This window comes from Anguilla anguilla, chromosome 10, assembly GCF_013347855.1.
Source record: "Anguilla anguilla isolate fAngAng1 chromosome 10, fAngAng1.pri, whole genome shotgun sequence".
NCBI classification, from domain to species: Eukaryota; Metazoa; Chordata; class Actinopteri; order Anguilliformes; family Anguillidae; genus Anguilla; species Anguilla anguilla.
The window spans coordinates 31,428,984-31,453,888 of record NC_049210.1 but is presented as its reverse complement, the minus strand read 5'-3'; the positions used below and the strand labels follow the sequence as shown (position 1 = coordinate 31,453,888).

Genomic DNA, 24,905 nt, shown 5'->3' with positions numbered 1-24,905 from the left:
GCTTGATTAGTCAAATTGTTTTAGTACAATATCAATGCATAATGCCAGTAGGTGAAGTCATTTGTTAGCAGTTGTCTACATTAAAAATACAAATAAACTAGGTTCTCTGTCGGCCATTTCAGCATATGGTGGACTTTCTTTCATTATAATATCCTATCACACACTCAAAGAGGAAAAAAGGATGCAGTATTATTAGGTACAGGCCAATTGTGAATTGATTAAGCACTTGATACAAGTTTTGTTTGCAATTTTACACATTACTTTGTGAAAAAATTGCACTATTATACATTTATAAGGTATACATTTTTTAAGGACAGCAATGCATAGAAATTCATGGAGCCGGCTATCTCCATTCCTTACATATTTTGATGGGTTTAATGCCATGAAACAAAACAAACAAAAACACTGGATGTAAGGGTAAATTAAGTACTGAATATTAACCACTCCACTTGTTTATTCTGAGTTGCTGGTATGAACATGTGTGAAGAAAATAAGTCAGGGTCTCAGAAAATGCAGTTATAACACGATGCAGAACCTATTTAAAATTGAGGGCATCCTGGCAGACCCATTGTTACAGTCAGAAAGCTGGTGGATGCAAGGGAGGTGATAAGGTAATGTAAATAATAGAACACAGCATGGACGATGGGCTGAAGAAACATTTAAATGTCCAATATTCTCTGCCTCAACAGTGATTTTAGTAGTCGAAGTTGGAATCACAAGCGGTCATGACATTGCAGGTCCAAATACAATGCCTACCTTGTAACCCTTTATCATCTACTGAATCAATTCATGCAGATATAACTTTACCTTCCGAGACCCACAATTGTGTGGACTTATTGAAACTCAGCAGCTACAAATTTACCCTCCATATGCTTCAATTAAAGTCCTAGAATAATATCCACTCCCTCCCCTTAAAATGATTATCAAACACGGGAGATCGGATAAATTATGCGGATTTATTGGTAGATGGATATTCTGCTTAACACAGACAAATCAAACCATCTTCAGAATGTTTTATTTTCGACACTGTTTTTTTTAAAGCAGTCTAGCGAATAGACTCACTGGTCTAATAGCATTTTTAGCAATTTTAACAACGATGCGGAAGATTTCTGGGTAGCTCAGGGGCGGCAGCGCTGGATGAAGCGGGGGTAGAGGCACACATCCCGGATATGATGCCTGTTCAGGAGCCAGGTCAGGAACCTCTCCAGCCCAAGGCCATAGCCACCGTGCGGGCATGTCCCATACTTGCGCTGTAAGAATGTGAAAAAATAAAATACATTTGCTGCAGACTACATTTACAATTAATCCTGCATTCTGCAAGCCCACACATAATGTTACATTTCCAATATCACAGTTAATAATGATTACAGATTTTAACTTGATTTAGAATATTGTTGTGTATAGTGATGTCGGCTTGTTTATATATCTGTACTTTTACAGTCATACTCTAAAATTCTGTAATTCCCATAAAGAACCAAAATTTTGTGTTTTATGCTATGCATTAGCCAAGATGTCATGACAAATTCCTACGGTTTTCAACTGGCCTTCCTGGTTAAAGAAATCAGAGAAAATAAAAAAATTACCTGAGAAATAAGGTAACATCACAAAATACATTCCAATGTCCACCAATACAAGAATGTTTACTGGTTTAATACAGGCTTAGGTGCCTAGTTCAAGGACACAGTAGTGGCATAATCCCATCCGGGAATTGCACACTCTTCATTAAATACATACCTGATCTGTGTACCAATAGTATGGAGTCGGATCAATGCCTTCCCTCTTGTATCCCTCCAGCAGTTCTTCTGCATCCCAGATACGCATTGACCCTCCAACGATCTCTCCAACATTTGGCATCAGCACATCAACCTGATCACAAATATTGGCTTTGTAAGAAGTTCAATCGGAGAACCTCATCAATTACACCTACAGAGGAATTACTACTTGTGTTAAGCAATAATTATTACACTTTCCTATACATATTCATTCATACATACATCTTCTGTACTCCAAACAACACATACTCACCACTGGGCAAATTGCTTCAGATTCAAACCTTCTCTTGTGACATTATAGCATTAATTTCCCGCAATCAGAATCAAAGAAATTTGTGGGTGATTATCATTGTGACTGCATATGCACAGTAGTTAGTCTTGACTTATTTAATTTAATTTAATTTAATTTAATTGGTCATATTAATACTGATCATTTGCTGATGATTTTAAGCCTTTTTGGGGGGGCTTGATGTCAAGGATTTTTTCCAATTGGACCAATCGGGCCAGTAGAAAAAAATTCTTAACGTTGAGCCCTGCAGTGTTCTACTTGCCCCAGGTACATTTCCTGGCCCAGCTTCCCAAACACATACAACAACTTTAAAGGAGACTACTTGCATTTAAGTGTCTAAACACAAATCTACAACGCTGGTAAAAAAAGTTGCCCTTTATTAAATATAAAAATCTGCCAATTGCTGCTGCCACCTGTGAAATGCCACTGACATTTTTACACAGCAGGGATACTGTGGTTCAAAAACTGCCATTTTATACTGGAGAGCTGACCAACGCAAAGGACAAGACCATGCTCAGTGTAATGAATATGAATGACCCATGGTGCTCTCAAAAATGCCTTTTCTTTGCTTATTATCCATTTTATTTCAATGACATGTGAAGTCTGAGTTAAATAAAAAAAGGGAAGTAAATCATTTGAAGAAGACAAAATGATGAGACTGAACAAACAGAACTTTTGAGTTGGGGACTGACCGATTCAGTGAGCCTGCGGTCCTCAGGGCATCGCTGCATGTAGAAGGACTTGATCTCCGCAGGAAAACGGCACAGCAGGATAGTCTCGTTAATCGTGTCGGTCATCAGCCTCTCGGGAGCTTCTGGGATGTCCTGCAGCACACATGTACAAACACGGTTGTCACTTCATGAGTTTTACTTCCAGTACAAAAGGAAAAAGGAAAAAATGAATGTGTACAAGCTGCCAACTGAGATAGTTGTACATAACTTGCATTATTTAGACTAAGATATTGCAGGTAATGAGAAATTATTTGAATAAGCAGCACTCAGGCGGCTTGTTGAGGGGGATGTAGAAACACCTGGTAATGCTTTGTGCGCGCATGCACGCTGGGGGGGGGGGGGGGGGGTTAAATATTATAATGAAATACCCCAGTTCCTCTTTTTAATAAGCATAGCCATGGACAAGGCTAATGTTAATGTATTATAGCAATAGTGTGATCGGTCATAACAATAGCATGGTCCAAACTTAAATTTCAGAGTGAAATTAAACAGATGGGGAATCATGCCTCTCCAAACTCATAGTAGGTGCCATCATCCTTCTTGATGTCATGTTCTTTCAGCCAATCGATCGCCTCGGTGTAGTTCATCCTCTTGAATGGCCTCTTAGGAGGTTTGAAGTCCTGCAAAAGTCCAGGGAAAAAAACAGAAATTCCATAAATGTGATCAAGATTCAAAGATCCATTCCACTTTAAAACATACTTGCATCCATAGGACAAACAAACATACTATAGAAGACAGAAATGACTTTGTATACATCTTTACTTTGTGTGATGCTAGTGAAACCCCTGCTGTTACCAGTCGTTTTTCTCACTGATATTTACAAAACAGTAGACTCTCCCAATTCACTCTTATGTAGGAGAAGCAGACAATAAGACCTGTAATAAGTTTAAGACAATATGGAGGACGTACAGGGTTGAGGTCATACAGCAGACAGGCAGCTTCTTGCATGAAGGAGAAGCTGACAATCAGCCCTGTAAAAAGTTCAGACAATATGGAGGACGTACAGGGTTGAGGTCATAGAGCAGGCTGGCAGCTGGGGATTTTAGGACTCTCTCCACCACATCGCACACCAGGTCCTCCAGGCGGATCAGGAGATCTTCGTATGTAATGAAGGGGCACTCCGCCTCAATATGAGTATACCTGAGAAAATGAGTCACAAAGTCCCATTAAAGAAAACTTTCAAAATACAAGTCCTACAGAAAATCTCAATCACATCACGTATGAACTGTCAAACTGAATTTCAACCTGAACTGTCTTCCCCCATCAGTCCCAGCAGGCCATTTAAATTCAGAAATTGTTTGCCAATCAGTAGATGTTTATCAATGCAAAATAATAAAATGAGGCTGTTATGGATAAGTGCTAAGTACAGGGTTCTTAACATACTTTCCATTTTAAAATTCCAGACTTTTCCAGACTCGCATTTTAAGACCACGGTACATTTTTCAGACATATTTCGACATGTTAGTGTACTAATAGCTAGATGTTTATTATGTAGATAAATAGGGATGTATCAATCCGATCCACAGATTGACTGCCGAAACCACCCTATTTTAATGAGTATCAGCTAGGACATGTCCGATCTGAATATATGAGCCCTATTTTCTGGCCGGCGTGTGAAATCGTATTTTCGCCATATTTTTTCACACGCCTGAGTGGTTTGGTAATTACATGACTCGCCATGCACCAAAATGGGAGCCAAGCTGCTGCAGGGGGTGTGGCAGCCAATATCGCACCACGCAGTACAATTTTGGCAGCTCACATGAATTTCCCAGTCAATCCAGTCTGTCATTTGCACCATTCGCCACCCGCCTGCCCAGACCACGACAAAGGCATATGGCGCAGGCCATCAACCAGCGGAATGCTAATTTTGGGGATTTCTGCAAGCATGTTTCACTGTCTATTCAAAAGGCAATCAATAGTTTTTGTGGATCATATGCAGTCCAATTTTACTTTGATGTAAATCTCAGGAAAAAATGCATACATAGCACTTAGCCTATTGCTCATGCTCTATTGCTTATTATTTAGATTTCTGTATTTATTTCTATTTTTTTTATCTTGCTATTTGGAGACTTAATGGATTTTCCAAAATTTTCTTGGATCATTCAGATTTTCAGTGGTGACAGACAGATAAAATTCAAATTTTTAACAATTGTTACGTAGATGTCAAAAAAATAGCCAACCACTATCAGAAGCTGGTATGCTTGCCTTGGCCTAAGTTACATTCATGAATAATATGGGCCATTTACTTAAAATTGTATGAAATATCATTTTAAAAAGTTCCAGGTATTTTCAACATCAGAGATCAACAAAGCATTTTAAATTCCTCTTGTAAATGAAGCGTGGCTGTGTATTTGGGACATAATATTTATAATGGCCTTGTGACCTGTGAAATTTTGGCCTTGCAACAATCATGAATTTTCCATATATATTTTTTAAAGGCTTTTATGTTCTTGGGAGAAGTTTTGCACAGTCATATTAAGAATACTCACTCAGACAGGTGTCTGCGGGTGCGGGACTGCTCAGCACGGTAGGACTGGGCGATGCAGAAGGTGTCCCCTAGTGCAGGAATGCAGGTCTCCAGATACAGCTGGGAGGATTGGGTCAGGTACGCCTCCTCCCCAAAGTAGTTCAGGTTGAAAAGAGTCGAGCCGCCTTCAACCTGAGTCTGCACCAGTGTTGGTGGAGCAATCTGAGGGGAGGACAGCCCTTAGCACTTGACAGCACATTTGTACTGAAGGTTGCAGTTGTAACAAAGAAAGACCCATAGTAATGACGTAAAAGCAAAGAATGTGTTGTATGGAAGCAAAGAAGAGACTAAGATTTGAAGTTGAAAAGCCATTGAATATCTAATATTGAAATTAAAAAACCACTGAATTCATATCATCAAAATACCTTTACTGTAAAAACCATAAAAGTGACAGAACGTGGTGAGAGATGGTAATAGTTTCTCACCTGGAGGACACCTAGGAGTGAAAACAGGCCCATCAGCCACTGGTGGGGAAGGGCCTGAGTGACTGGGGGTGGGACAACAGGGCTGGGGGTGCCAGCTAGGTGCAAAATTCAGGAGACAGCTTTAAGGCACCAGTATACTTAAAATTAAATAGAACGGTGCATTTCAAACAAGAGACGAACAACAAGACAAGCTGTGTTTGGAAGCTGTGAAAACAGCTAAAGCTTCATACAGAGAAAAACTACAGATTAAGCTACAGGACAATGTGTGAGTGGCAAGGCATGCAGACCATCACAGAGCATAAAACCAGGCACCATGTTTTGGACAGAAACCCTTCTCTTCCTGACAGCCTTAATAAATCCTTCTCTGTTGCGCATTGGTAGGCCACCTTTTACCATTTCAGCACATGAGGTTAGTAGCCTGCCCTGCCGACAAAAAACCAGGAAGGCTGCAGGGTTTGATGATGTGTATGCAGCCACATTCAAGTACTGCACTGTACAGCTAACCCCAGTCCTCAGCACCATCTGTAACTGGCTGTTAGAAACCTCCAAGTTTGCTCGTCAGCAGTAATTATACCAGTGCTAAAGAAAAATAACATCACCTGGCTTAATGACTGCAGTCCCTCTGCCTTAACCTCAGTCATTATGCAAGTCTCTGAGTGGCTGTTTTGTAAACATCGACAGTACTTAATCCTCACCAATTTGCATATAGAGCATTGGATGACGCTGTGTCCCTGTGCCTGCACTTCATTCTTATATGCCTTTAATCAATGTATGGACAAGTTCTTTTCATTGACTTCAGTTGAACATTTACTAGTACTTTTTCTTTGTCCATAAACAACTGTAGATTACACTCTGTAATGATTTATAAATTGGCTGATGATACTACTGTGGTGTGTATAATAACTGACAACGATGGTTCAGCCTACCATATTTGCATCTTTCCTGATTTCCTCTATTATTGCAAATTAGTCGCACAGAATGGTTTCAGATCTTTCGACAAAACATAACATCAGACCCTCAGGTAATCAATCAACCAATTAGCCAAATTTAATAAAATTATTAAATCATATTTAGATTCAGCTGATTGAACAGTTAGCCCTGCTCTATTGAATCTAAACCTCACTCATATTAAACCATACCATCAAGTGAAGTGAAGTAGTCACCACAAAGTTTCTACAAGCACACTATGCCATGATCAAAGGAAATTCTAGAAGAGATTCTTGAAATTTATCAGCATGAAAATGGTTACAAAGCCATTTTTAAGGCTCTGGGACTCCACCAAACTAATCTGTAGTAAAATGAATAATTTACTACATATGTGGATGTGACTTGATTCAGGATCCCAGAGTTTTCTGGCTTTTTCACATCTCCTCACTGGCTCTGTCTTTTTGCACGGGAGGAGGTAAAACTTAAAATCAGGGTTGTTGGCTTTGTTATTTGTACAGCCCACCATGCAACAAAGTTTCAGAATTTGTATAATCTTGATAATCCACTGACTGCTGTGCTAACTATATGCAGCGCAATGGATTGTTTTCCCCCATCGCGGGGGGCTTGGAATATTACAGGCGTGTTGATACACACCTATTACATAACAGCGACGTGGACATAAGCGGAGCAGGTCCGGGCAGCTGATTAAAATTCTTCGCATTTCACTCATCGCAAATGCCATTGAAAACACATTTTCAGGATTCGATAAGCAGATTCCAAACGAACATTTCTTTCTTGGAAATTAAGAACCGGTTTAAATTCGGAACCAGCTCTAGCTGGATGGATGCCACAATCTAGCAAAATACCAAGTTGCCCAAGAATCAACCAACCAGTTAGGGAAGAACTCGTAATGGATGAGCATATAAAATACAAAATGGCAGCCATTTCAAGATGGCACCAGTCCATAAAGTATGTATGTATGCATCTATGCATGTTCCTAATGAGGGCTTTTGTCATTGTAGCAAGTTTCAACTGTGAGGAAACTGCAAGGGAACTGTGATTTTTACTGAATATTTGAGTTTATGTCATTTTAATTATGCCAGTAGTATTTATGTGAGATGAGGTAAAATACCAAATTTCATCAAAATTGGTCCACTTTTATAGAAGGTTAAGCATTTTGCAAAAAATTTAAAATTTTCAAATTTTAAAAATGTTGCATGCACTATAACGCCACCAGGTGTTCAAACTGCAATCTGCAACTTAAGAGATCCAAGAGTTCAGCCATCCAAAGAAGCCTACGAAGTTTGGTGATTTTGGGCCATTCCAGCTCTCAGTTATTGGAGTTGAAAGGAAAGGAAAAAAAATCCTAAGAAAAAATATAGCTGCAAGCAGCAATGCCATATGAAGCCATAGCAAATTAATATTTTGCAGGCCATACTGCACTATAGCACTAACACTGCTATCCTGTGTATGCCAGTCCACAATATGGCTATCTATCATCCCCTGAAGTATTGTTGCAGTTGACATAAATTTGTGGCAATACGCACATTTTGAGCATTATCAGCCATTTTTGCTCAATTTAAAGAGGCTATTTTCAGACATATTAAAACTGTGTTTAATATGTCTGAAGATTATGATCAATAAATCCATTTGTATTGAATCCTTGGGAAGCAGCCATGTAAAATACATCATGCTGACCATGAACAGTAAACTAACATTAGTTAGATGAGCATAATCAAACGATTTCAATTTGAACATTCAACTGCAGAAGCAACATTAATGATGTCACTTTGTGGGCTAATGCCTTTAGGTGTTGCTAGCCATGCGTTTCTTGGCAATAAATAAAACTGCAAATCCAAGATCACTGTTTTCCTATGGAAACTCAAATATTTTGCCCTCTGGAGTTGGATCTATTTCAAGTGCCTTGGCAAGATGTCCTCCACTATGTTACATTTTTCTATACTATGCCCTTTAACTGAGTAGAAATAATGACCTATCAATGGAATTGTTACAATAAGGCTTTGTAATTGTGACAGTGTCTTTCATTTATAATAATACCCGTGAAAACTGTGTCCACAACATTTGTGGGCAACATTTGTACCTAATTCAATAGACAATTTAAGTGTAGCAGCCTGAAGGAATTAAATTCTCTGGGTTGATCATGTTACCTTTTCATCAAACTTTAACAGCTATCTAAACAAATATTGTTCTATGCCTATATCTACACTGTAGTAGATATATTTTGATCTATTGCATTTTGAAATGGTGAAAAAAAACCTGAACACAGCTTTTCAACTTCATTGGTGAACTATATAACGTTATTTCATGGAAATGATCTTAACAACACCGATTAATCATTCATTAATATTAAAATTAATCGATCAAAACAACCATTGTAAATTTGCACGACTCTTGCAGACACCACCTCGTTTATTGGAACGTGCAGAGCTGGATTAACAAAGTCTGTGTTCAATTAGCAAGTAGATAACTGCCTTTGTTATATCTATCAAGCCCAACTGCAGTTGTTACTGATTTGTAGCTTGCACAACAACACAATAGCTGCATTTGGTTAACAAGCTGGCAACAATGCTGGTAAGAGCAAATCAGCTGTATTTATTAGCATCACTGCACATCAACTCCTAATATTCTCCCTAGATTTAAATGCAGTTAGATAATAAAAAACAGAGAAGACACTGAATAAACGCACATAATGGAGACCCATTCTCTTCCGTGGCTATTTCTTTGTTGGATTATGGCTGACAGACAGAGCAGAGCCAGATGTTGGTTTGACTTCAAGCTCAATTGCCTATCCTTGGCAGCCTGGATGATCTATTCAAATTTAGAAACTGAATTTTGCAAACCGAATTTGACCAACTGAATTTGGAGCAGGATTAACAACCTGAACATAGTCTTTTGAATAACTGAAAACTTGATTTTTTGCATCTGAATTTGTAAACAATGGGGGGAAAAAACAATTTGAATGTAGATGCAAAATTTTTGATCATTAAATTTTATTATGTGGATATCAGAACATTTAAAACACTAGAAATCAAGTACTGAATTTGCTAAACACATTATCACCAAGAGGTGAATTCAAGCCCACAGAAAAAGTATTACAATGATATGAATTCAGTGGTGTTTATATTATACATTCAATGGCTAATAAATAAATAAACTTCAAGTCTTTAAAATGATTAAAATTTGCTGTTTTTTTTCAATTTCCAAATAAATTTCCTTCAAGGAATGATAATGCGTCACAGATTCAATATTTAGGTGTGAAGACATAATGTGTATGTAGTGAGGGTGGGGACATCTGTAAAATTGGGCGTGCTAACCTCATAGTATCCTCGGCTGAAGAAATGGTCCCTGAAGCACTGGGTGACAGTGGAGCGCACCCTCAGTATCTTGGAAACATTCTCCCCACGGATCATCATGTGCCGGTTGTTGAGCTGCACATCCACGTCAGACTCCTCGTTCAGCAGGTTGTCGGCTCCCCCTGCTGGCGCCAGGCCAACCAGTTCCCAGAAGTCACAGTGAAGCTCATGACCCCCCGGGGCCTGAAAGGGAAGAGAGCTTTGTAAAGGCCTCAAAATGTGATAATTGCCCATCATACAAAAACTGCCCACAATGCAGCATAATCAAATGTTATAAAGCTCATGAAGTAATACAAACCCAAAAACATACCCACAACATTTTACCCACAACATAATAACTTTTTCTGTAGTTGCTAGTTCATTACATTACAGACCTGATAAAGATATTTGTGCTAAATAACGTAATAACATAAACCAATAATATAACAATAGTCTAAAATATCTTAATTTACTGGGTAGTTTTTATTGGTGTAGACTGTTTGGTGCTTTGGGACAGGCCCCCCTTGTGCAGCATTTTGTGATGCTGCAATATTCTTCATGCTGTGCTTTGTGGTGCTTTTCATAATTTCCGGTATATCCTGTGATACACCGAGGGGCATTGTTGAATGATTTGATGTACACTGTGCCACTCTTTGGTGCTATGGGATATTTTGTGAAAAATGCGTTGTGGTACTTTCAGATGACAGCCCTTAGAACTGGATAAATCAAGCAATAGTGGTGCAATAGAGCTCCAAATATGGGGGGAAAGATTGATTTAAAAAAATCACTTTTCACAGATATTGCAAACATGCCTGTTATGACCTGGTCTAGGGTCAGACTGTAACAGTATGTAAGTTAAGGGAAATAATACAGCAAACCGACCAGTAACTCCGGTCTATCCAAATCTAACTGAAAACTGGCTAGTCTTTGAAGGGTAGTGGGCATATTAGTCTGTAGCCTCAAACCAAAAGTTGGAATAGCGCACCCCCAACGGGGAGTTAAAACTCCACCCAGAGCACCTTCAAAAATAATAGAGGAAAAATAACAAAGCTAAATATCAAAGTTGTATCCCAATGGAAGGACTGGTAGCCCAGCTGGGAGCACACTAACAAACCGGAGTCACAACATGGTGAGCTGAGAACAAAACGAGAGTTAAGGTCGAGGACGAGCAAAGGGTCGAACATGAAATCCAATCAGCAAACAAAGCAAAGGAGCTAGGCAAAAATCAAAATAGAATACGAGTGAAGGATCAAACACACAAAATCACGGGGAAAACAAACTACAAGGGCTAAGGTAAGAATTGGCGTTGAAGGGAACGAGTCAGTGGTCATACACAAGATTTAATCAGTAAACAAACCACAACGGTTTGATATAGGGTTGGGCTGATGTAAAAATTTTCAAACCGGTTTGATATTAAGCCAAATACCAGACCGGACCGGAAGTACCAAATTTTACCACTAGGTGTCGCACGTCTCAGCCGCTCCAGAGTGGAACATAATAAGAGCCCATGCATGAGAGTGTAGCGGCTTTACCATTGTCAAGCAAAACTCCGGTTGGTAGTTCTATTTGCACCGTTGTTAAGCAAAAATCTCTGGTCATTAATTCTATGAAAACAATGATGCTATCAAGAAAAAATAGTTCCTTCTCGTTTTATACCATACAATTAGCACCAATTTTGGTCATTTTTGTCATTATATTATTTAATAAAACTGCATGAAACCATAAGTCAATCAAATTAATCTCCCTAGCACTGTCTTGCTTTTTAAATGGTGTGGTTGCGCAGTGTATACATAACGTCTTTCTAAGACCCTCTGAAACGGGTTTTGAATTCTTGGTTTTAGGTCAGAATGGTCTCACGGCATGCTTGTTATCCCGGCTAGCTAGCTAGCTAGCTAACTATTGAATTGTATTAAAAACGACGGACCCTTACTATAAATGCAATCGTTCACAAACATTCAGATGAAAATGTGTAACGCCTATTCTACTGTCCAAATAAGGGACGATTCCGATTTGTAAAGCTAGCAACAGTAACTAGAAATGTGATTCAACGTTGCCATCAATTGTGAAATTGGGACATTGAAAACGAGAGGGGATGTAAGAACAATTCAAATGCGAAAGTTGCTGTTTAAACTGCTTTAGAATGCTGGATTTTGTAGCACATTGATTTTAGAACGGTTAAAAGGCCAAGGTGTCCCTTTACTGAGAAATAATGCCCACCCTTGGACCAATCAGAATCGAGTATTCAGCCAAGCCGTTGTATAACGAAATTGGATCCCCTTGTTGCCAGTCTCGGCACTAAACTTTGCACGGCCGGTCAATCTTTTTTTTTTTTTTTTTTCACTCAGACACTAGTGGCTTCGTTTATAAACAAACATAATATTATGTTAATCATATTGTCATATTGTTTATTACTAATGCAATACAAGTTTGATTTAGCGCCGTCGGCACAGGTTGCTGATGTAGGCTACTTTTTAATTTGCCAGTAGGCTACTCGCATAATGACAAATGCCGGTTCAGTCAGTTCGCATAAAATCAAACCGGTTTAAGCTCGTACACCGGACTGGACCGGCAAAACCGGAAACCGACCCAACCCTAGTTTGATGGGAATCGGACAAATATCAATCATCAAAAATTGGCTGGGTCAAATACGCAAAGTCAAATGAAGCAATCACTATACACAAACCACCAAGCATGAGTTTGAAGAGCTAGTCAGCACTGGTAAGTGGCAAACGACGGCTTTTTCAAAAAGAGTAACCAGAGAGAAACGACCATCAGATGACGAAAAAGAAGAACGAAACACACGCAGCAGAGACAAATGTAAACAAAACTTACAACAGGGGTTGTAACAACGTCATAGTCACTAATTGCTACATGAGGAAAATATATCCAATCATGAATACACCATGTCAGCAGATTCATTTAAACAGTGTGGTGTCAGAACTGGTCAAGGAAAAATTAAATCAGTGTGTCTCTAACGGTTACAGTCCAAAAACAAATTAGTATAATTGCTCATTTGAATATGATGTAAGCAATTGTGGATCCTACAAGTCATTTCAATGTTATACACACTACACACTAAGTTACCAAATTTAAAAAAGAGCAAAATGCAAGTTACCTGTTTTCCTTCAGGTACAGGCTTCAAAGTTCCGTACAGGGCTACAGTGCTTTCAGTGGACAGGACCAAGGCATTGTAGGTCTGACACTGGAATATAACAAAAGAATTACAGAACTGGCACACTTGACACATTCACTATACAGAAACATACACTCAGTGTCTACATTAGTTAACCACAGTACTAGTAAGGTCACCCTTTGCCACCAGAACAGCCTGAAATCTTTGCAGCATGGATTCAACAAGGTGCTGCAAACATTCCTTATGGATTTTGGTCCATGCTGTCTTGATAGCATCACTCATTCCTGAAATTTTTCAATGACACATTTATGCTGCAAACCTCCCATTCTACCTCATCCAAAGGTGCTCTATTGGATTGAGATTTGGGGACTGTGCAGACCATTACAGTAAAGTGAAGTCACATTCATGCTCATAGAACCAGATTGAGATGATTCATGTTTCATAACATGGTGCATTATCCTGCTGGAAGTATCCATTTGTAAAATGGTAGACTGATCATAAAGTGCACATGGTCCACAACAATGCTTATTTGTGCAGTGGCATTGAAATAATGCTCAATTGGAATTAAGCCACTGAATGTGTGCCAAGAAAACATTCCCCACACCATTACACAACCACCACCAGCTGCCACCATTGAAACAAGGCAGGATGAATCCATCAATTCATGTAATTTACACCAAATTCTGACCCTACTATCTGCATGTTGTGGCAGACAATGGGATTCCTCAGATCAGGCAGTGTTTTTTCCAACAACAAAATAAATTACATACCAGCAGGTCAGAGAGGACACACTGAAGGAAACCAGTTCCATCTCTCAGCACTAAGAACATCAGATTCTTTCCTGTGAGGAAAACCAGTTAGCATAAAATCAATAAGCAACATGTGACAGATCCAATATTGTAACTCATAACAGTTAAATAGTACTAATTCATTTGGATAAATGAAAGAAGGAAAAGCCAAATACATTTTATAATTCCTAGACTACCTCGGTTAACATAACATGCATATATATTTTTTTGATCCTATTGTAATCCGATGGTGATGTGATTGCAAAGACAAGTTGAATATGGCTTCGCTCAGAATCCGAATACAATGGAATCCCATTAGAACGTGCCCCATTATAACACAATAGCAGCATTACTCTCATAGTTGCAAGTTCAAAGCCTCGTAATCCACAGATCTGGCTTCCACAAAAAGATTAATCTCTAGGCTTCAAACAGGGATCATGGCCACATTTATGTGTGGCTCTACCTTTGCAGAGAAGGAGATTAAAGCCCAGATCAATGAATTTTATTGAAATTGATAGCCTCTCTGTCAAGCCACTTCTCAAACAATTATAGCATTTGCATCATCTTAATCATTTAAGTTAATAAAGTAATTTATACTAATTAAGCACAGATTATGTTTGACAGTGATGTTTACAAAAGGAACTTGCACGTTAAATTCAGGTTTATTACTTACTAACATGGACATGCTGCAGTATTTTTGAATGTTATACAGGCAGGGGTACATAAGTGTTTGATAAAAGCAGTGGGAAATGCCCATATTAAAAGTAAGAGCAGTTATGTAACATCTGAAAATGCTAAAAACGTATTTTTGATCGGATATCGTTTCTTTTTGTAATATTAGTTATATATATATATATTTCCAAATAGTCAACTGCCAATTGCCACACATTGCTGGTTCTCTCTACGTGCAAAAAGAAGCCATTGCACACCTGCATCATGTCATATGAGAATATGCATCACAATGATTTTTGATTTTGATTTTTTTTGAACTACATTTTTCCTGCACAATTAAGTATCTGCTGGTCAGTACTCATTTACTTGAGTAAATGCAGGCACTGTAAGGCAGGTAACAGTACCTGCATTGTTGCTGCAGGTACTGTTACCTACAGCAACAATGAAAGAATTTGGCATTCCAAAAATTCTGATCTGCCCTTACTGCGTTGGTGACTTGGTGACCTTATATTAAAGATATAAGGTACTTTCCCAAATTACTGCCACAAAGTTCAGCAGCTTCTGCTATCAGTGATTGTAGCTAACTGCTAAATAACGCCAAACAAGTAGGCAAACCGTACAGTTAGTGTCTGACAAAAAAACTGCTTGATGATTATTAATTTCAAAAACAATTTTTTGCTTTGCATCAAATACCTAAACATCAAATACCTAAAGCAGAATACATTTTTGTAATGCAATAAGAAACTCTCATAGGAGTGCAAGGCCTTATTTTAAAGTACCTTCCTTTATACAGGGCATTAGAAGACATGTAACGTGCGGTGGTGATCATTTTCAGAAAGACGAGTACAGAGTTAAGTGTCCACTCACCTTGTCTGCGCAGCCTATGAACCCAACCAAACACCTTCACCCTTTGCTCCCTGTAAGGCTCCAGTTGGTAAATTTTAGCCTACAATGTAAAATGTCCTAATGTTATATACAAAGTCTAAATAAGAATGAAGATGTCAATAAAAATGTCAACACCAGTAATGACTTAAATGAAAATATTGGCTGGAAATTTATAATGATACAGATCTTACCATCTTGGGTTCTGGAAGACTGGGATCATTATCAATGATGATCTTCTTAGCTTCTTCCATGTTCTTCTCCCTTCTGTCTGCATCTTCTGCCTGCAGAGGAACAAATGAGTCAGAAACACAAAGGCCCATAGCTTGTTAAGCAGCCATGGAAAGAGATTTAGGCACTTAACCCTTTTGAGGCAAGTTAGGTGATAGGCAATTTTACCCTAAAAACAATCCCACATACAGTCTGGTCCAGAATTATTGGTACCTTGACAGATGCACAAAATGATATATTTTGAAATTTTCCCACATAGAAAATAAATGCTTTATTAATAACTCAATAAAACCAACCAAAATGACAAATTATATTAGGATAATAATAACAACAATGCTAATAATACAAGTCATTATGCTTGCTGCTTTACTCCTCCTCAAAAGGAGAAAGTAAACATGGAGGGCATATGTCCTCCGTGTATACTTTATGTATGTATTACATTACATTACAGGCATTTAGCAGACGCTCTTATCCAGAGCGAAGTACAACAAGTGCATTAGTTCAAGGTGCAGAGGTGCAAAAGAAACACACTAGAGTGAAGTAAAGATCGTAGTGCCAGAAGTGACCACATAGATCGGGACTCCAACCCTGTAGAGTAACCTGTTCAGCAAACAACAATCCTGCCAAGTACAAACTAGCACTGAAATCACATTTGCCTAATCAGAATCAGACAAAAACAAAAACAATCCTGCCAAATAAAAACTAATTTAATCGTATTAGCCTAACTAGGTACATTGAGCTAAACTATAGGCTAGGGAGGGGTGGGGAGAGGTGCAGCCTGAAGAGATGAGTCTTTAGTCTGCGTTTGAAGGTAGTCAGATTCTCTGCTGTTCTGACCGCCACGGGGAGATCATTCCACCAGCGAGGGGCCAGGACAGACAGCAGACGGGAGCGGGAAGTACAGACGCGAAGAGGGGGAGGTGCCAAGCGTCCAGAGGTGGCAGAACGGAGAGGTCTGGCTGGTGTGTAGGGTCTGATGACCTTAGCTGCCTGGTATGCAAGCACCAAGGTCTTAAATTTGATGCGAGCCATAACAGGCAGCCATTGGAGGTCAGTGAGCAAGGGGGTGACATGGGAATGTCTGGGGAAAATACAGGCAGCACTCGTTGGGGGAGTACAGTTCTCTGGTTAGAGAAACAAAATTCAAGGATGTGGAGCAGGCTGTTTCATTTGCAATATCAGTAAGGAGAAAGCAAACATGAAGACCATATGTCAGGAATGAAAATACAAGCCAGCGCTCATTGGGGAAGTACAGTTCTCTAATTAGAGAAATGAGTTTGAAGTATAGGCTATGGAGGTTGGTATTTCACTCGCTACATCAGAATGCCACAGAGCATATTTTATCACTCAAATGTACAGCAAGTCTGCATCACAACCAGGCCAAGGCACTGTCAGCTAATATCCCCCAATGAAAGACTGATCTTAACCCTACAGTAATACAGCCTACAATTTAATAGGCTACTGATAATAATATTAGACAGATAAAGTTACTGTTAAAGCAAATAAATTCAATACATTTGCAGGCGTAGTCCACATAAACACTTGCTAGCTAGCCAAATGTGTGAATGTAATGACTCACAATACAGACTATTAACACTACTAACTTGTAACACTGGAAGCCAGCTGCTTCCCACGTTGGATTGCATCTCTTTCTCAGCACAGTCTAGCTTTGGACCAATCAGTGAAATTACATTATTATTAATACTGATTGTAAATTTTGCTAATTTAAAATGCTATTAACACAATAGGTAGGAAAATTTTCTAACCTGCTAGTCTGTAAACAAGATGTTAATTTAAGATATCTGATGTTACTTTTCAAGTACTAGTAATTCGGCTATGAGAAATATGTAAATCGGCAGCAATCTGTGACTAGGCATTCTCTTTAAGAGAATCTTTTAGACAGTGCAATGATGGGCATTTATACATGGGTAGCTAGTGTTTTGACCACTCAAGCCAAAGGCTCTTCTACCCGAGACAAATGTTACACTAACAATGGAGTCAGCGACAGGGTCAAAGTTCAATTTTTTTTATGTTGCAGTGACATCTTCAGTAACCATCCAAAAAAAAGTGACCACAGGGCAACAGTCAGCAGGAGTATAAAGCAAAATGTTGCTTCAACCACCAAAAACCATCGGACACAGCGACACTCTTATGTTACAGAACTTTGCACCAGACTGAAGACCGCTGATGCTATGTTAGCCTTGGCTAGCATAGGGCTGTTCCATCACCACATAGCTAAAGCTAGCCACCCTGTAACTCAGCTGCATTTGACAACAAAGTGGGAGTTTTTTCTCTTGGATATTTCAGTTGAGCATTTTGGCATACTTGTGACTGCCCGTCTGCATGCAGCTATTGCTGTATATTTCTCAGAGAGGAGATTTCAACAGTCTGCAACGCATTTTAAACCTAGCAACATTGCTAGCCACATTGCTAGCTAGTTGTTTTGTTTGTGCATGAACGTCTTCATCTTGGGGGTGTAGGCAGAGTTGAGAATGGAGGAGATGTTTTTGATAGTAAACACAAGCCAAGCAAGAAAAGAAGAAATCCAGCATAGTATGCCTTTAAGACTGAGATGAACTTACAAAGCAGATGTTTACTGCAGATTTAACATTGATTTTATTTTAATGAATATTTAGGGTGTGCCAATTTTCACATCCATGTTTTTGAGACAATATTTTTTATTTTGTTAAAATGAATAATAGTATTAAAATCACAGTATTTTCATCAAGGGTGCCAATTATTCTGAAAGGGACTCCACATTAATGGGTTAAAGCTGTAAAAAAAAAAAATTATGTCTTGAATTTCAACAAATTCTCTTACAAACTGTTCCCTACCTCCTTTTTGTTTTTTGCATTATTTTTCATCTGTTCCCGGGTCCACAGTTTCTTTACATTTTTCATTTGAGTCTTTGACATCACTGCCCAGCGCTGGAAAAGAAAAAAAATTACATTACAATGAAGCAGAATGTAAATGATACATAACAAGCTAAAAACCAGGCAACTAGACCACTGCTTCCCCACCATCCAAACATACAACTGCAGCTGTTCAATTGTACAGGTTAAGCAACAAATTAATCATTTTTGCTTGCTTTTATGCAGCCAGCCCCTATATTCAGTTAAAACGCACCTCCCCTTCTGTGTGAGAGTCCACATAGATTGTTGGAAATGGTTCTTTTCCAAAAAACATCAATGCACTTAGCGCGGTTTTAAAAGGTTTTTCTTTTGTGCCATCAGCATCCTGATCATTTCCTTCCTTTTCTGAGACATACAGCTCCCCTAAAACAGGAAAATGAAGACAAAGTCATATTCATATTCACCATATGAATATTTAGAATACAAAGGAATTTTGGTGATACTTGGTATGATTGTAAAAAGCCTGGCAAAAGTTTCAATTGTGTGCATCATCACATAGCTGTGTTCGCTCGCTCGCTCGCTCGCTCGCTCGCTCGCTCGCTCGCTCGCTCGCTCGCTCACTCACTCACTCACTCACTCACTCACTCACTCACTCACTCACTCACTCACTCACTCACTCACTCACTCACTCACTCACTCACTCACTCACTCACTCACTCACTCACTCACTCACTCACTCACTCGGACGTTTTGTGGGACACATGCACAGGTGGTGCCAGCTAAAATGTGTCTGCGGAAGTGAGTTGCGCCGTGGTCTGGACGGTTCCGTGCTTGTTGTTACAAATAGCTAGGCTACATAACTATCTAAGTTGACAACTTTCTCAACCGGTTGAAAATCGGACGATAAATTTAAAACGCATATTTCTGCAAAAATACTTTACTCAGTGTTTCTTCAATGCCTCTTGTGCAAATAGCACATAAAACCGAGAAAGTGTGAAAATCACCATGGTACTCCTTTAATTTATTTCTGTGTACATTCATTTTTTTAAACATTTTCATTTACTTTAAAAAATTTTCTAGCATTTATATTTATTTATTCATTCATCCAGGTATTGAGTCATTTATTTATTTAGGCATTCGCCTGTGCTACTTCCCCTTAATCTCGATTTTGATCCAGGAAAACCACTGCACACAGGGCAGTTTCATGGAAAGCGAGCCAGCTCTACTATGCAGCCAACACCAAACCAGAGGCTGCACCAAACACGTTTTTCAACTCCGTATCAACAGAACGTTCTCTCCATCTTACAAACAGGGTGGTAACGCTAACTAGGAAGTTACCTTGCTGCCACGCCAATAATTACAGTTGAATTAAGATAAATATTATAAATACTTTGTTATGATGGCTAGCAATACGGTCTCGAAGCAAATAAAGTGGCGATGAAAAGCCGTATGGCAAGCTAACGTTAGATTCACGACTGCAAATTATGCCAGACATTTCACATTAGCAACTTAGCCGAGATATGAATACTATGCTTTAGCTGAAAACGGCAAAAGCATAGTATTCATAGGCTACATTTTTTTTTATTTCAACATCCTCGACTCCAACGCTTTCCATTTCGCATTAACTAATGGTTTGTTAGGTAACGTTAGCTAACGTGCGCCAACAGTTTGCTAGATAATACATCTCATGCTTCCTCTTACTAACTCGTGAGTCAGTTAGCCATCTATGCGTTAACACAAGCACCATCATCCTGACAGCTGGCTATACATTTGGATAAAAAACTTAATGACACCCATTAAATTGGAAGAAATTTAGTCAGAAGTTAACAGTTATTTATTTCAGATGTATGTAACATGGCCTTACGGGTGCCTTACGTCTTCTTTTGCGATTTATTCAGGTTATACGGGAATGATGCAACACCGTATAGTAGCTAGCAATAGTATTTAGCTTACCGATTGAGAGTTTCTCTGCATCTTTGGCGATTATTTCAGCCATATTTGCTTTATATTTCTGCCAGCCGTGTTATGATTTTCTTTACGCAATACGTATACTATGGTAAAATGTAGAATATTCTATGTCCCAGTTTTGTTCCCAGCGTGGACCTGCACTTTCTCAAAGGTCTTCAAATGCCGCATGCAGTGTGAAGATGGTCCGGGAATTGAACTGAAACGTCTTGTTCCGGAAGTAGAAGTACGATTCGTATTCACCATAGGTGATTTGATTCGTGGACATTATGTATTAACCATAAAAGGTAGATGTACCATGAGCAATGAGATTGTGAAACGACGGTTTATATTCATTTAAAAGCCATACATCTGACTGATTTCAGCTTCGTTTTTAAGAAATCGTGTTTTAATCCCGTATTCCAGGTGAAGTACTACGATACCCACAATGCTAAAGCGAGTTCCACCAATCCGAGACGTCGTCGTTACCACGGAGATGTGAAGCTCGTAAATTCCAGTGGTTACTCGAGGTATTGCAGTTTAGTAAGCCTTTGGTGCCAAAAAGCAAATTTCCATATTGAAGTCCATTCAAAACTACGAATTTACCCTGGTCAAATTTAATTATTTTGGACAGTTCTTTTAAGTTCTAAAATGTCTTCACATTGAACTAACTACTCTCCAGGCACCGATTTTTTTTTCCTGAGGCCCACAGAAGAAGATATGAGATTTATTTAATTTGATGCAATGTTTCTTTGGTCTGCACTTCTGTAAGTTTGTCTTCGGCTTGGGGAATGGAACTGGGATGGCTAAATACCAGGATAAACACAAAATATGCACTACGGTGTAGCTACCAGACGATGTTCTCACACGCTAAGGGGTGCACTCAGCCTAAAGATAACACCTAATTACTACCATCTTTCATCATTCATGTTTTCAGAGATGGGCAAAGATACATATACATCAAAATGTATCTTGTTACAAAATACAAAATACCCTTCAACTAAATATATCAAAAATAAAATACGAAATACTGGAGTCAGAAAATGTATCAAGATAAAATACATGTATTTTGTGTTTTCAAAATACAGGAAAATACATTTGCAACATTGGGTATTCTGAATTTGTTAAAAATGGCAGAACATTCAGATTTTTATAATGTACACAAGGCTCTGGTGAGAGTTTGAACCAATGCCAATATCACAGTTGACATGGTGATACAGCATAACAGAGCATAACTACTAGGCTAATGTTGTTCAAGGGAAGCTAGCCACTATTTGTGGCTCTCATCAACTGAGCAACAACTAAGTTAGGGAGTGCAAAGAATTAGATGGTCAGACATCTCTTCATAAGGTTATCATGAACATATGAACATAAAATGTGTACAAGCTCCCAATCTCCCTCTTCCCATTAGCTACCCAACTGACAAGCTAGCTTGCTAACCACTAGCTATGCACCAGCCTAACAGGGCTCCAGACTAACTTTTTACATTGGTGGTACTGGTGCACCTAACTTTCATTTGCACCAGCACAGGTGCACCCAAAAAATTTCAGCTCATTCATGTCACTACAATCAGCAAAATGTATCTACACAAAACGCATAATTTATTTTTATCGCAAAATGTGGATCATAACACAGCCGCATTCACAGTTTATACTGCTCACCCAACTCTGTGCAGATCAGGGGGTGGCGGTGGGTGAACTTCACAGAAGATGAACTTGATTACAGAAATACTTTGAGTAGTGTGGGCTTACAAAATCACTGTGTCTGAGTGTGTCTAAGTGTATTGTTCTTCATTTTAAGATGTATTTACATGATTATTTTTATGAATCATGGAGAAAGCATTTTGAGTATTTTGAAAATACAAAACTACTCCACTCTAAAGTATCTTGTTACAAATTACATTTGAATTTTTTCAGCCCTGTCAAATACAAATTACAAAATACTCAAAAGTAATTGAAATACGTATTTCAAATACAAGTAACAGAAATACTTCCCATCTCTGCATGTTGTTAAAATGCTATTTTAAATATCTCTGACCACCTCACTTCTTTGCTTGATATTTTGCTTGTAGCTCTTGAGGGTGTGTTCTCTATGGATGGATGTGTGGGTGGGGTTGAGGATGGAGGAGGCTTTGCATATAACAAGCACAAAACCATCCCAGACCCACGGCGCACCTCCTGCGCATGCGCCTCCAAAGGTTGTCCGTGAGTGAGTGAGTGAGTGAGTGACCACAATTTGCGGCGCATATAGCCCACGGCGGCAGTCCTGCGGCGCCGTAGGAAAGAAGAACAAGAGAGTGCAGCTGCTAAACTAGCTCACTAGTAAGGTAGCTAAAACACACCGATAGCAACATACAAACTATGGTCAAACTATCTACACTTAAAATTTTAGTGCACAGTCTGCATTACTCTTTATGGTAACCTGATTATGATGCAAATGTACAGAAGATAAAGTTACTACCTGCAGTAATATTCCAAAATGCAGTATTGAACACTCCAAAATGGAGTTTAGATTCTTGACATCCTGCTTCCCAGGTATTAATTTACTGTAGGAATCTGAAATTATGGGATAGCAAAATTCTCCAAAATGGCCATTCAATTCAATACATGGCACTTTTAAATAATTCAATAAAATAATTAAATCAAGCTGTTTTCAGCAAAGTCCATTACATTATCAAAGACCACCTTCCCAGGTAGTTATACCATTACTGCCATTGTTTTTTTACTGTAGGAATGTGAGGTTATGGGGTGGCAAATCTTTGGTCACACAGTGTAGACATAGTAATTTTCTTGATCATAATGATGCCAATGGTTCAGTAATAGAAGAATTAATGGGGAACAAAAAGCTTGTTTGTCTAAATAATGGAAATGAAACAAAACTAAATTTTAATACAGGCAATGAATTGGCTACTGAAATCATACCAGTCTCTGAATCTGTGGCAAGAAAATATTCATGGGATGTGATAAAAGTCCACTTTGGTATCATTATCCAATATAAATTAAAGTAGGAATGAGAGTAGAAAGACAGACGATGGAGAGATTTAAGTTGTGGAACTTTAAATTGGCATATTGGGACAAATTTAAGGATTTTGAATGAGCAAAAATTGACGAAAATTGATACTGAAATGGCAAATCAGAGGATAAGTGGATCAATATTTGTAGCAGCATAATAATCTATACCAAGGAAAGGTGGTGCCTTGGTGGACAAAATAATGTGACAAGACTGTAAAGAAATAAAAATAAATACTTTAGAATTATGAAAAGAACACATAACTTCCAGAATTTAATTGAGTATAAAAAGAGGCAAGCTAATGCAAGGAAAACCAGTAAGAATGCAAACAGTGTTGGGGGAATTTTTGTAGATTAGTTGGTAGAGAAACACCTATAGCAGAAATATGGGGAATTGTATAAATAATTAATGAGATAAACAGAGAATATGGATACCCCATTTTAGATAACGGAGAAAGGTTAGCAGTGTCTAATGGGGAGAAGGCTGAAATGCTTGCAGACGTTTGTCAAAGTGCACAGCACTGATAATATGAGTGAAGAGAGTCAAAGGGGTCGAGACGCAACCATTATAGAGAATAGCAGAGTAAAAACCAGATAAAGATCAAATTTGTTATAGTGGATGCTAATTTAAATTTTAGTAAGGCAGAAATAAAGATTTTGATTAAAACTGAAATGAGGAAAAGATGGCAAAACTGAATAGCATTTTTTTAAGGTTCAGGACAGGGTGGGAATGATGAGGAAGGCACAAAGGGGTAAAAAATAGGATATGGTCATATCTAGAATGAGATTAGGACATATGGGCATCGATAGTACACTTAATTTAATGAGCAAACAACAGTGGAAGTTGTGATTACTCCCTTCAAGTAGAGACGGTTGAGGATGTTATCTTGCCTTATATCATTTAGAGGAAGAATTCTTGGTTAAGAATCTGGGAGATGCGGGGATAAATTATTCAATAGCACAAGGTTAATAAAAAGGATATACTTGTTGTTGTTTTTTTTTTTTTTTGGTTAAACCGAAAGAATCCCGATCCACACTTCTTTCCTGACGGTGGCGGTAATTCTCTAAAACGTTGGTTCGAAAACGCCATAAAACCAGAAGAAGAAGAAGAAGAAAAAAGATCAAAAACAGAACATTATCTCAACAGAGAGATGGAATCTTATTTGAAAGTTTTTACAGATGGTTCTAGGGACCCAGAGAGTGGGAAAGCAGGATTTGGACTGTATTTGGCTCAGTTTGGTTTTAGGATTGAGCGGCGTGTCACTGATGGAAGTTCTGTCTTCACAACAGAACTACTGCCAATTCTTTGGGCTTTGTGGTGGACAGAGGACGTAAGACCAAAGAAAGTCCTCATTTGTTCTGACTCAGCAG

General features: G+C 38.6%; 1 protein-coding gene across 1 annotated transcript; it reads right to left on the bottom strand.

Moving 5' to 3' along the window:
* Window positions 1–658: 658 nt before the first annotated feature.
* Window positions 659–20,767, bottom strand: nars1 (asparaginyl-tRNA synthetase 1). The gene is made up of 14 exons (XM_035379960.1): window positions 20,536–20,767; window positions 18,857–19,005; window positions 18,565–18,657; window positions 15,694–15,783; window positions 15,485–15,563; window positions 13,928–13,998; window positions 13,140–13,226; window positions 10,007–10,228; window positions 5,282–5,481; window positions 3,797–3,932; window positions 3,299–3,412; window positions 2,754–2,885; window positions 1,735–1,866; window positions 659–1,250 (listed from the first exon to the last, which is right to left on the bottom strand). Exons 1-14 carry the CDS (start codon window positions 20,576–20,578, stop codon window positions 1,119–1,121), a joined length of 1,680 nt encoding a protein of 559 aa, XP_035235851.1. The 5' UTR covers window positions 20,579–20,767; the 3' UTR covers window positions 659–1,118.
* Between the last annotated feature and the right edge of the window lie 4,138 nt (window positions 20,768–24,905).